This window comes from Rattus norvegicus, chromosome 14 (assembly GCF_036323735.1).
Source record: "Rattus norvegicus strain BN/NHsdMcwi chromosome 14, GRCr8, whole genome shotgun sequence".
Lineage (NCBI taxonomy): Eukaryota > Metazoa > Chordata > Mammalia > Rodentia > Muridae > Rattus > Rattus norvegicus.
Window position 1 is genome coordinate 17,760,325 of NC_086032.1, and position 12,187 is coordinate 17,772,511.

Genomic DNA, 12,187 nt, shown 5'->3' on the forward strand with positions numbered 1-12,187 from the left:
TGTCTTGTACATAGGATATGCTCAATAAAATGAATAAATGATTCATGAACTATCCAAAACACCCTTATAGACGCTACTGCGCATACCTCTCCTTATTCACAAGTCTGATCCTCTAGCTAGGAACTTTGTTATGTCTTTTACTTAACATCAACTGCCCTCCCCCACCAAAAAAAAAAAAACAAAAACAAAAACCACCCAAAATATATTTTATTAGCTCAGGACTCTGAAGTACTCGGTTAACCAGTACTTCATTACTCCATCCTCCATCACTGTGGAAAGTAGTTGCAGGCTGTGATTGGTGAGAGACCCTGAAGGGGGAGGCATGCCCCGTGGGAGGCAGCTGATGAAGGGGAGAGACCACAGGTTTAACTACCAGGAGTATACACGGGGAACACATGATAGGATGTAGTTAGAAAGGAAACCTTCAGCACCATGCGTTTGTACTCTCAATGGTATTTAATACATTAGGGTTGATTCACTGACATCGGTCCTCAAGCAACACAACCTGGGATTTCATATCATTGTTGTACCATCCGCCTTCTACCTTGCCCGGCTTTTTATGGATACTCGTGTACCGATCATACAATCTCATGACGAAATTATTCTTCGAATTCCATTTTATATGTGAGGAAAGTACTCCTTGAAAGGCTAGGAGATTGATGGAGATATTGATTAGAAGGAACGGGTAGGATTCAAACCCATGGCTAGCATGAGGGATGTTAAGAGTTGAGTGTTAGGAGACTGGTTCCAGGACTCTGCTCAGACATTCCCATGTAAGGATGCTAAAGCACTTCTTTAAAATGGACAATCTGCATGTAGCCTCCCAGAAACTCTGCCATCGCTAGCTTACTTATAACTCGGACAATGTAAGTGATGCGTCAATACTGTTACACTGTATCGATTAGGGACCAATGACAAGGAAAACTCTATTTGGCGTAGTAACAGTTAAGTATCTTTTCTCCACAGGAGCCTCTTCTGCAGAGCAGGGAGTGGTAACTGTAACTGTTTCACTGAACAGTTGTGAGAGTGGTGTGAATAACACATGTAAATGCTGGTGCTTTGCATATAAGAAGCATGTGGGAAGGTATCTGTTATACACTCGCCCCTCTCCCATTGCAGCCTTCTCTTCCACTAAGCCTCATTGCCCACCAAATCACTTTATTTTTGTCTTAGAGCAGAGGGTAAAGTGCTTGCTGTGGAAGCGCCAGGATCTGAGTTCAAATTCCCAGAATCCGTGTGAGGCCAGATGTGATCATGCACATCTGTAATCCCAGGGCTCCTGTGGCAAGGATAGGAAATGGAGTCCAGAGAGTCCTGAGAAGCTCGTTGTCCAGCAAGCCCAGTGGCAAACGAGGCAGGAGGTGATGGTCAACACTGAGTTTGTCCTGTTACTGCCATACACCATGGCACGCATGTGCCCACACTCAAAACACAGAGACACACAATACAAAAACCACAGGCAAATGGATCACTCACACTCTCTGAATCACCTTCACCGCTTGTCCAGCTGTGGAAGTTATTCTTGCTGTCTAGTTCCGAGCTCCGTCCTTCAGTGACCTCTCTAGGCCTTGGTTACAGGGGGTGATCTCAAACCCCTGTGCACCAGGATCCTTTGCTCTCCTTTCGGAACTCTGGACATGTGAACTTTGTTCTTATTATAATGCCTAACATTGTATCTTCTCTCAGCTCATCCGTGGCTTAGGCTCCCTGTATTTATCCTTATTTTATCCCTTATGTGCTTTCGTGTGTGTGTGTGTGTGTGTGTGTGTGTGTGTGTGTGTGTGTGTATACACATGAGCACACGCATGCATGCTGCTAGATGCAGGTGTGAGGAACCAATCTGGGCCCTCTAAAAGAGCTGCATGTACTCTTAACAGCTAAACTACCTCTCTGGTCTCCACTACAGTATTTTGCACTCTATGTTGGATACATGGGATGGTCATGTGATTGTTACTAATGTATATAAACATATTAATAACTCTGGAGTAGAAAAAGAAACGAGATCAAATGAAGAGCATCAGTATAAGTTTTCTGTTTCTCCAATCAAAATAATTCACTTATTCAGTAAGTACTAATCTATCGGTGTTTGTTATTAATATTAATTAATTATTGTTAATTCACATAATTAAATTAATATGGGGAAGAATCAGAATAATTTTAAGTCCCAATTATAAGTTCTTTGTGCCATTTTCAGTGCAACTTACTATTCAAATTGATTCAAATGTATTGGGAGTCGTTGCTGACAATGTCACCCTTGCATACGTCCAGGAGAGACAGGAGCCAGAACCCATTCAGGAAGGTAACTTTATTCCTGCATTTCCCCCAGTCGTCAGTATTCTCAGAAGTGGCACAGACAGCTCCATGCTGACCTTGAAGTCTACTGTAGGGGCCAACAGCAGTTCCCAGGGAGGTGTGGCTGCACATTAAATTGTCTGGAGGCCGTGAGTGTTCTTTGGGTTCGTGTTTCTGCCACTGCACTTGAGAGACAGGCCTTGAGCTGGGAGAGCTCTGAGAGACTGATCTGGGTGTCCATGTATCATCTGCTGAGGGAAAGGAAAGATGGTGTGGACCAGCCAGTGTTCTTCTACAGCACTGAGCCAATGAGAAGGCTCTCTGTCAACTGTCACCTTCCACAGCGATGATCCTACAACAACACGCTCTGGGATGAGTCAGCCTCTAAGAGGGACTGGCACCTCATGATCAGCTGAGGTCCCTAGGGAAAAAAACAGGCATACCTGTTAGAGGGAAGAAGTCAAAACTGCCATGGTCCTGGCCCTAAGCAGAAATGACATGGAGCTTCCATGATGGATCCTGAGGTGGCTCCCTGATGCCCTTCCTCTGGGTGTCAGACGTCCCCTCAGGGCCTGGTGACTTAAAGACTCAATTCATTGCAAGTCTTTTTTCAGGCTATTGGAAGTAAAATATTTTTATCTCTTCACAAGATGGCCAGGCTTTTGCTGCAGGATAACATACATGTAAATGTACACACATAGAAACAGATGCACTCATATACATCCACACACATACATGCACAAATACACATGGCACACACACATATATACACACAAATACATCATACATACACACATACATACATACATGCATACATCATACATGCATACATGCATGCATATATACCATACATACATACACATGCATGCGTGCGTGCATACATGCATACGTGCGCACATATGAACTGACTTGCCTTCCTAAGCACCCATAGCATTCCTGGGAGAAGGCTGAGTGTACTCGTTTAGCCCCTCCCCCTGGTCTCTGACGTCATCATAGTCCATCATCATTTAGTCAGAGCAGTCTTTTCGGGCTTTCTTTGACATATGCTTCTGGGCTTTAAGAAATCCCTCCTCCTTCGATAGCCTGTAAGTTTTAAACTCAATGTTCCTTCTATAAAAAAAAAAAAAGGTAGTTACCTTTGTTTATGTGCACTGGTGTTTTGACCTTGGAGTTACACACAATTGTAAGCTGCCGTGTGGTTGCTGGGGTCCTCTAGAAGAGCAGTCAGTGCCCTTAGCCATTGAGCCATCTCTCCAACCCCCTTCTAAGTAAATTTTCATGGGAAGTCGCTGTAGAAGCTTAACCAGAGACCTAATTTGTTCTTCATTTCTCCAAAGTTAATGGTAACAGAAGTCTGTTCTGCATCTGTCTTTTCTGACGTTATATACCCCATAGCTCCTTGGTAAACAGTAATTGGTACAACGATCAGTAATGTTACAAGCCAAATTGTGTAGTACTTAATTTTCAACTTACGGAATTTATAAAAACAAAACAAAAAAACAAACAAAAAAAAAAACCACCCTGAGATCGGTAGCTCACTGTGACCTGATCAATATATATTTAGATATACTTAGCCAGTCATCCTACTTAACCAGATCATCATTTTTTTCTTCTTAACTGTATCATACTGGTTGCAGTAGCTTTGACAGTAGACTCATTAAGCTGGGCAGACTCAGCGTGTGTGGAGTCTGGACCTTTAAAACCAGAGGGAGTGTCATTCTGTGTTAACCTGTGTGGAGCCGCATCTCAGAGAAAAATGAACCTTTCACGTTGATCATCACACCGACTTCTGCTGACTCACGGTAACCTTGCTCAGTTCTCACATCCTGTGAGGTGATGAATAGGTCTGGCGTGGTTATCCTGCCTCACAGAGGATTCCGAAAGATCAGACTACAGAGCTTCTGTGACTAGAATGCTTTCCCTGTGCCTGCTGAGGCTTGTTCCTACACACCCATTGTTCCTGAACTGTGGAGTCTCCTTCCTTGGACTAACCAGATTCAGCCTGGTGCTACACATTAGCACCTCTCTTCATCAGGAAAAAAAAACAAACAAACTGGGTGCCCGTTATTTCATCTCCATGTTTTGGTTTTATTCTGGCCCGCATCCTGACCCTGACTTTGCTTTGTCTCCTTTTCCTTCTTATAGCTTTTCCTTTGTTATGGAGTTACATGATATCTTCCATCTCAAGGGCTTTCTCCTCTCACTGGCCTTCGGGAGATCCTGCAGGTTTCAAGCTCACCCAGGTTCTTCTTTAGCAGGTAGAACAGGTTTTCTGACAGTTACAGTCTCGGGAAACAAACAAAGGAAAAGCCTTCCAGCCACTGCCTGCGGTTGGCCTTCAGTGCTCTTGCAGCCTCCACGGGTGGCCAGCAGGCCGAGCCCTGTCCTGGAATCTCAGCTCCAGGAAGATCCTTAGGACATTGCAACAGATTCTCCATTGCCAGTCAGGCCCGGAATCTGTCGGCCAACACAGAAACCAGAGGCACAAACGTCTAAAGACTCCGGAATATTTCCTTCATCGATCCCTGCCTTCTAGGCTAACCTCTTTATGCATTTTAAACATAGTTTGTTTTAAAACATAGTCTAGCCTTAAGTACTGATATTTAATATCCCCCCCCAACTCTCCCATTTTTTTTTCCATAATGATGTTGCTTTCCAGTGGTTTCTTTATTTCTACTACCACCCTTTCTCCTGGCTTCTCACCCCAAGCCAGACCTAAGGAAATACCAGAGAGTTAGAGGGTCATCTGTCTCCCTTCACAATGAAAAGGGCTTCCTGGGACGCTGTCCTCAGCACAAACACCACACCAGCAGCAGCAGCAGGGCCTGGGAACGTTCTAGAAACATGAAGTCACCAGACTCCACACAGACCTACTGACTCAACAGCCCCATAGGCAGAGCATGCTCAGTGTGTTTTAGCTGCCAATCAGATTATACGTCCTAAAATCCGTCAGGCCTGGTCTGAAATCAGCACAGAAAAGTAAACACGACTAATGGAGAAAGAATGCAGTAGAACGATGAGTTAACATTCATAAATCCTGGCAACTTTTGACTAGTCTAGCACCCCATTCAGATAACTTCTATAGCCTTCTTGAATGAGGAAAAATCTCAGAAGGAATATGGGAAGGAAAAGGCCTTTATAACTAATAAATAAAAATATGCTACGACTGCCAGCCCTTACACAGACTGTCTGGATAGACCCCTATTTATGATGGTCCGACTCAGGATTTTTTTTTTTTACTTTATGTGAAAGCCACAGTTAAATTTGAATTTACATATTTTCCCAAGCTTGAAACAAATATGCTAGCCCCTTAAGGTGCTGGACAGAGGCAGTGAGCCCCAGGTCCCACGCAGACACACAAAAAGCATGAACGACCACGCTCAGATGTGCGGAGTGCTGCGAGGTTGTGCTGCCTGGCGCTTGTTTTAAATGAATATTTAATTTGCCCTTATTCCAACTTATAGTGGATCTGTCGGGATGTAACACCGTTGCTTGAGAGAGCTCCGTCAGGCGTTTGACAAACACAAACTTCAGCAGCGATGAGGGTTATTATCTTTAAAAATTATTCCTGAGAGCCAGTGCTAAGCAGAGCTCTGACCAGCCCCTGCCTGCTTGACCAAATGTAGAGGAACTTGTGTCTCAGCCACAGTCACAGGCCCCTGTAGCTACTGCAGCCAAGCCCTCAGACAAGCCGTCTCTCCCCAGCACCCCTCCCTCAGAGACGGCACTCGGTTTTGCTGAGACACATCCTATGACATCGCCAACAACTTTACAATCCTGTGGATAAGTATTCACTCGTTAACTGCATACGATATCATTAATTATAGAAAATTGGCTTCCTGACGGTTAGTTGTGTGTGTGCATGAATGTGCGTACGTGTGTGTACGCACACGTGCATTTGTGTGTAGTGTGTAATGTGTAATGTGTGTGTGTGTGTGTGTGCGCGCGCGCGCGTGTACGCGCACACCAAGTGTGCAGTCTGGTCCTGTCCTTCCCTTTCTGTGTTCCTGAGCCTGTGTTCATGAAGTTCTGCCCATTGAGGAAATAAAATTCTTTTTATCTGATCCCAGATTACGCTCTCAGAGAGCAGCAATTCATGATTGTCCTGAGAGGAAAATAAGCTCAAAATTTTCTCCAGCACAGGTTTAAGCTGTCATTTTTTTTTAATTTTTAATTTTTAAATGACTCTGTTTCTCTACTCTTAATTCAACCTCCCACGCTTCCTTCTTACTATCCCCTCCCGTCTGGCACCAGAGATATTGTGTCTGATTCTCCTAGTCTTTCCAAGCATCCATAAGTGTTAAGATGCCCAGAGCCCGGGAACTGTATGGCCAGCCACTCCCATCCATCCAGTCTGTGATCTTTCTTCTAACATCACAGTTGCAATGGGCGGAGGGTTTTCCTTGCAGTAACACCGCGACACTCCTTTGCATGTTTGCTTGAATAACGTGCATACCTCTTGTTGAAAGCACGCTTCTCTCCTCTGTGCGTGGCAGCACTTGCCCAGTAGGAGCAGGAAACCCTCGCCAATGGAATGGAACGCCTCCTCTGCCGTTTGTGGCTTCTGCTTCACGAGGTTACTGAGGAGCCTAAGGCAGAAGCGGGGGGACAGGCATTAGCTCCTGAGTTTGCAGGGCTGTCTTACTGCTTTAGATTCTCAGAGCATCCTTGACTTCCCCACACCGAGACGCTCTTCAGGTTAAGGATACGGAGATGCAGCCTGTGGCCTCACAGCGCATGCGCACGCAGCTCTGCCTTCATCTCACGCGAACTTCCTCGACGATTCTTCCTTCTTAGCCTGAGGAGCCCATCACTTTAGTTATCACTGTTTAACTCCTGCTAAGGTAAGCAACTCCTTTTCCTGCCATTTTCGTACATACGGATGAAATGCAGTACCCTAATCCCCTCCCCCTTTTATTTCACTTTTCGAGCGACCAGCTGACTTCCTCGTGAACCCCGCTAGTCTGACGCAGTGGAAACTGAGAGCCTCCTGCTTGTTGTTAAGGACAAGACCTATAGATGAATTTGAAGAGGCAGTGGCTGGCCTACACCTCAGATTTCTCTCACAGATGACTCGGCCATGTCAAGCCAGAGCATTTGAGCCACCAGGAGTAATCAGAATGTCGTTCTGGTTAAAGTGCCCCTACTCACTCACATCTAAGCCTCCTAAGCAACACTGACTACATTACCAATCTTTCCCTTCCTGTTTTCCTTTCTCTTCCTTCCTTCCTTCCTTTCTTCCTTCCTTCTTTCCTTCCTTTCTCTCTCTCTCTCTCTCTCTCTCTCTCTCTCTTCCTCTCTCTCTCTCTCTCTCCCTCTCTCTCGCTCTCTCCCTCTCTCTCTCTTTCTTCCTGCTTAGAACAAGAGAAAATTAACCACAAGAAAAATAAGAATGAAGAATAAGAAACAGGAGGCTAGGGCTAGGGCTCAGCCAGTAAAAGAGTCTGCCGTGCAAACATTAGAATCTAAGTTTGGATCTCGGCTTCCGCCTAGAAAGCCAGTTTGGCCCCTCCCTTGCCGATGACACCAGCTCTGTGGGATTGGTGGAGACAGGGGATCACTAGGGATAGTCTTGAGAGATCCTGTTTCAGAGGAATTACACAGAGCATGATAGAGAGATGACCAATGCCTGCCCCTAGCCTCTGCACACACTTGCACACATGTGCCTATACCATGTATGCACACACGTGTACGCGTGCACACACACACACACACACACACACACACAATAGGGGGCATATGCATTAATCAGTACTATACTGCTTATCTCAAAAACCACTCTTTGCCTTTTACAAACACACCTTGGTAGTTCCCAGGGCTCTAATGACGTGCCATAAATGGGTATACAAGCAAATACTTCAAAGTTTTAAGCCATACTTCTTTGACATCTGGGCTCAGCCAGTAAATAGTCCAGGCTTTTCTGATTCAAAGACAAAAATTGGACACATTATATTAAGAGATGGGTGAGCCCCACCCACCCTGGCTCACTAGGTTGATCCGGGCTGTCCCTAGTGGCAGAACTGGCTGTGACAGTTATCATCAGATGTGTACAGGAACCGCAATGAGATCATGCTATTGTCTATTTCTCTGTCCCTGTGACACTCAGGTCCAAGCCAAGCATGGGTCTCTTTGCTGTTGCCAGGGAGCCGGCCTGAGACAAGACAGGTCACGGGGCGCTCTGTTTCCAAGACTGAAATGCTTCCTGCTCTCTTCTGTCTCTTGGCTACAACCACTCGTGCATGATTCACAACAGGTCCTGGGCAACTGTCAGCGTGGTCACCTGCTGAGCAAATTGGGCTATGGTTCATCAACTCAAATGGTGCCCACAGGTCCTACAAACTCTGGGAGGGTATGGACTACGGATTCAACATGAAACGTTAAAAGCAGATGCCCATCTTGGTGAGGTGCCCAGTTGGCATGCTTCCTTAAAATTCCTGTTTCTGTCGGACATGATGGTGCATACCATGAATCCCAGCATTTGGGAGGCATGATGTTGCCTACTTCTGAGAAGTTAAAAGTTAAAAGGCACAGCCAAGGGAATTCAGGCCATTTCATCTAAGCTGGCGTTTCCCTAGTTCTAGGTCCTAGGAATTTAGGCAAAAACAGATATGGTGACAGAGAGTCTAAATGAAAATTTCTCTGTATTAATTTATAATAGAAAGTGAAGATAATATTCCAGTCCAACAATAATCATATAGTCATATAACATTACCGGGCCATTAAAATGAAGAATAACTAGTGACAGAATGTATATAAAATATGCAATATAATATTTTAAAGAAAAATATGAAACAATGTGGGTTGCTGTCAGCTTTTGGCGTATGCTAAACTTTGCTGTATCTCAGCCAATGTGCCCATAATTTTATTTATGATTTCAGTGTTATGATTTCTGTCTTCTCTGAAAGCGCCCTGCATTTTGCTTTTGTAACAGGGGCTTCAGTATCTTTGGGCATAACTCACAAATCTGTGGGGTAAGTTTCCATCACAAAAGCTGAGTGAGAAGTCTACCTAATGAGAGAGGCTGGTCCGGGAAGCAGGGAGAGCTCTTGTTGCCTGCTAGGTCTTTCTCAGACTCAGTTCCAAATCACACATGGCGGGGGTGGGCCAGGGGAGAGGGCACTGGGTGGCGTTGCCAGCCAGGTCTCTCTCCATAAGACTCAGTTCAGGACCATACGGGGGCGGGAGGTCTAACTCTTTGAAAAAGTACTAAGAAAGTGTTTTCTCGAAAGTCCTGCAAATCATTAAGGCACATCAGCTGTGCCATGGCGGCCCCTCGAAAGCATGTCATCCTGGGAGGGGAGAGGGACGCGGGCTTTGTGGGTGATGGCAATGGCTGCAGTCCAGGACTCCTCCCTGTGAGTCTGGAGTAGTACCAGGGTCGCATGCCTGGAGAGCTTCTGGGGACTGTGAAAGCAGAGGAGTGTCTCACACTCCCTCCCAAGAGCCGTAGAAATGCTACGTAAGCAGGCTGTAGCAAGAGCCAACAGGACCTGCGTTATTAATCATAGAGAACCCAAAGACTGGGGAGCAGGAGGCGTTTAGGAAGTGTGCACCCACCACCAGACAAATATGACATCATAGACCCGTGTGTCACATGTGCCTTTATAATGTATATCTCTGCACTGTTGGGCTTAAATGATAATTCTCGTCTTGATTTGTCTTACTTTACAAATGATCACAGTTACCTTTATTATAAAAAGAATCAATGCTTTTAAAAAAAAATCAGAACACAATATAACATCTTTCTTGCCAACTGTTCAATTCATATTCAGTCTTCATTCTTAACTAGACCTAACCTGAGTCTGTCTCGAATGAAGACAGCGCGTTTGTGTCTCCGTGCCGTTTGATCTACATGGTGTGGGTATAAAATCCAACCAGTTTATACTACCTTTGAATGGTAACTACCAGATGCTAACAGATTTACTACTCAGAGTGAGGAACACAGACTTCTTCCCATTACAGTTAGGTGAGTGTGTGTGTGTGTGTGTGTGTGTGTGTGAAGCTCATGCGAACCGCTGGACTGGCTGGTCAGGCCGGCCCAGAGATCCTCCTGTCTCTGCCTCTGTTGTTGCAGGGACATTAAAGTTTCACGTAGGTTCTGTAGGTGCTGGAGGAGAAACTTGGGTCTCAGGCTTCCACAAGCACCTTAGCACCCGAGCCATCTCTCCAGACCTAGGACTGATTCGTTCTATAAATGGAAATGTGTGCATCTTGACAAGCACCTCATTTCTCTTGCTCTAATGTTCCTTGGAAAATACAAAATCATGAACCCTGGCAACCTACAACACTGGACTTCTCTGTTTCTAAGCATGATGGTGAAGGTGATGGTGATGTTGGTGGTGGTGATGGTGTTGATAGTGATGGTGGTGATGATGGTGGTGGTGGTGATGGTGATGGTGAAGATGATGGTGTTGTTGTTGGTGATGATGGTGTTGTTGTTGTTGGTGGTGGTGGTGATGATGATGGTGGTGGTGGTGATGGTGATGGTGATATTGGTGGTGGTGGTGGTGGTGGTGGTGATGGTGGTGTTGTTGTTATTGGTGGTGGTGATGATGATGGTGGTGGTAGTGATGGTGTTGGTGTTGGTGTTGGTGGTGATGGTGGTGGTGTTGTTGGTGGTGGTGGTGATGGTGGTGGTGGTGGTGGTGACGGTAGTAATGGTGATGTTGGTGGTGGTGGTGATAGTGGTGGTGATGGTAGATCCACTTGCACACATTTTAACTATATTTTTCAGTTAGGGTCTCCTTCCCTCCTGACACCCACCAAAAGTGTGGGGGGGCACCTCCTCCCAGTTCCCCTACATATTCACTTACTAGCAAATAATTAGGACGGTCTTGACTATCCTAATGAAGTCTTCAATTATACGGAAACTTCCTCACATGCATCCCCCTCTCTCTTCTGACTCACAACTGCGAGTTCCCAAACACCTCCGTGACTTTACACCTCTCAAATGCTCTAGTCTGATGTCTGGGAATAGCTTTTTTTCCCCTCTCCAGGCTGGCTTTCTGCCAGCCCTTCAGCTAGTTCACGGGTGCAGTTCTCAGAATGGCCAGTAGAGGGAGGAAGAGCACAAGAGCTGAGTATGGAAGTTCACCCTGAAACAAGGCATGACCGGCAAGAATGGGTCTCCTGTCGCCTGAATTCAGGACATCTGGAAATGAGGTTCGGCACGGGGAAGTTCGGGAAGTCGTTACCTCTGACCACTCCGAGCACAAAAGCTGCCGTTTCTATAAGGGCGACGGGCGTGGGAGGGCTCTGCTGCCTCATAGCAGGGCTCACCCCCACCATGGTCGTATCCAGAGGGTCCTTTTGAGGCTGTTTACCTCTCCTGTCCCCTTCTCATCCCCAGTCCCAGTCTCACCCTGGCAGCCTCAAGTATTCTCAATACTTCAGTTTTTAGTTTAAATTTTTATATCCGATTTTGACCCTAATTACTACCAGCTTGTTTCCAGATTTTTGTTTCCACAGTATTCAGTGTTCACTAAATTATCTACTATTTCGTTTAAAGCAAATCCTCCTGTTTATATACTATTTAAAATTAATCTTCACATTAGTTTTCATACTTGCTTTCAAATATTTTCTTTCAAGGTCTATTATCTATTTTCTTTTTCTTTTACTCAATACTATGGAATAAAGACAAAGACTTACTCATGCTTAGGGTGAGTATATACTAATAGTATACATATACATCAAGCTAAATCCCTCCCAGACCTTTTTTTTCAGATTTAGTGACAGTCTCACTGGCCTCACACTCACTGTGTAGCCCAGGCTTGCCCAGAACTCCCTCTTGCAGCAGTCCCTCTGAATAGTTCCGACTACAGGCTCCTTCCAGCAAGCCCAGCTCCTATTTCCTGTTCATCTGTTCCTCTTCAGTTTTTCTATGACCTCAGCTCCT

General features: G+C 45.4%; 1 protein-coding gene and 1 long non-coding RNA gene across 6 annotated transcripts in view; one reads left to right on the forward strand and one right to left on the reverse strand.

Moving 5' to 3' along the window:
• Positions 1-2,290: 2,290 nt before the first annotated feature.
• Albfm1 (albumin superfamily member 1) overlaps positions 2,291-12,187 on the reverse strand; it is a 51,461-nt gene continuing 41,564 nt past the window's right edge. For 4 of the 5 annotated variants that reach the window (XM_006250759.5, XM_063273336.1, NM_001108356.2 and 1 more), the window contains 2 exons: positions 6,749-6,881; positions 2,291-2,713 (listed from right to left, as the gene is read on the reverse strand). In XM_006250759.5, the coding sequence (XP_006250821.1) occupies positions 2,645-2,713; positions 6,749-6,881 (202 nt within the window). In that variant the 3' untranslated portion in view covers positions 2,291-2,644. Of the gene's footprint in view, positions 2,714-3,205; positions 3,403-6,748; positions 6,882-12,187 lie in introns of those variants that run through there. The other variant, XM_063273335.1, reaches the window with a different exon arrangement.
• Positions 6,876-12,187, forward strand: part of LOC120096582 (uncharacterized) — a 42,137-nt gene continuing 36,825 nt past the window's right edge. The window contains exon 1 of the long non-coding RNA XR_005493191.2: positions 6,876-7,136. This is a non-coding gene — a long non-coding RNA (uncharacterized LOC120096582). The remainder of the gene's footprint in view (positions 7,137-12,187) is intronic.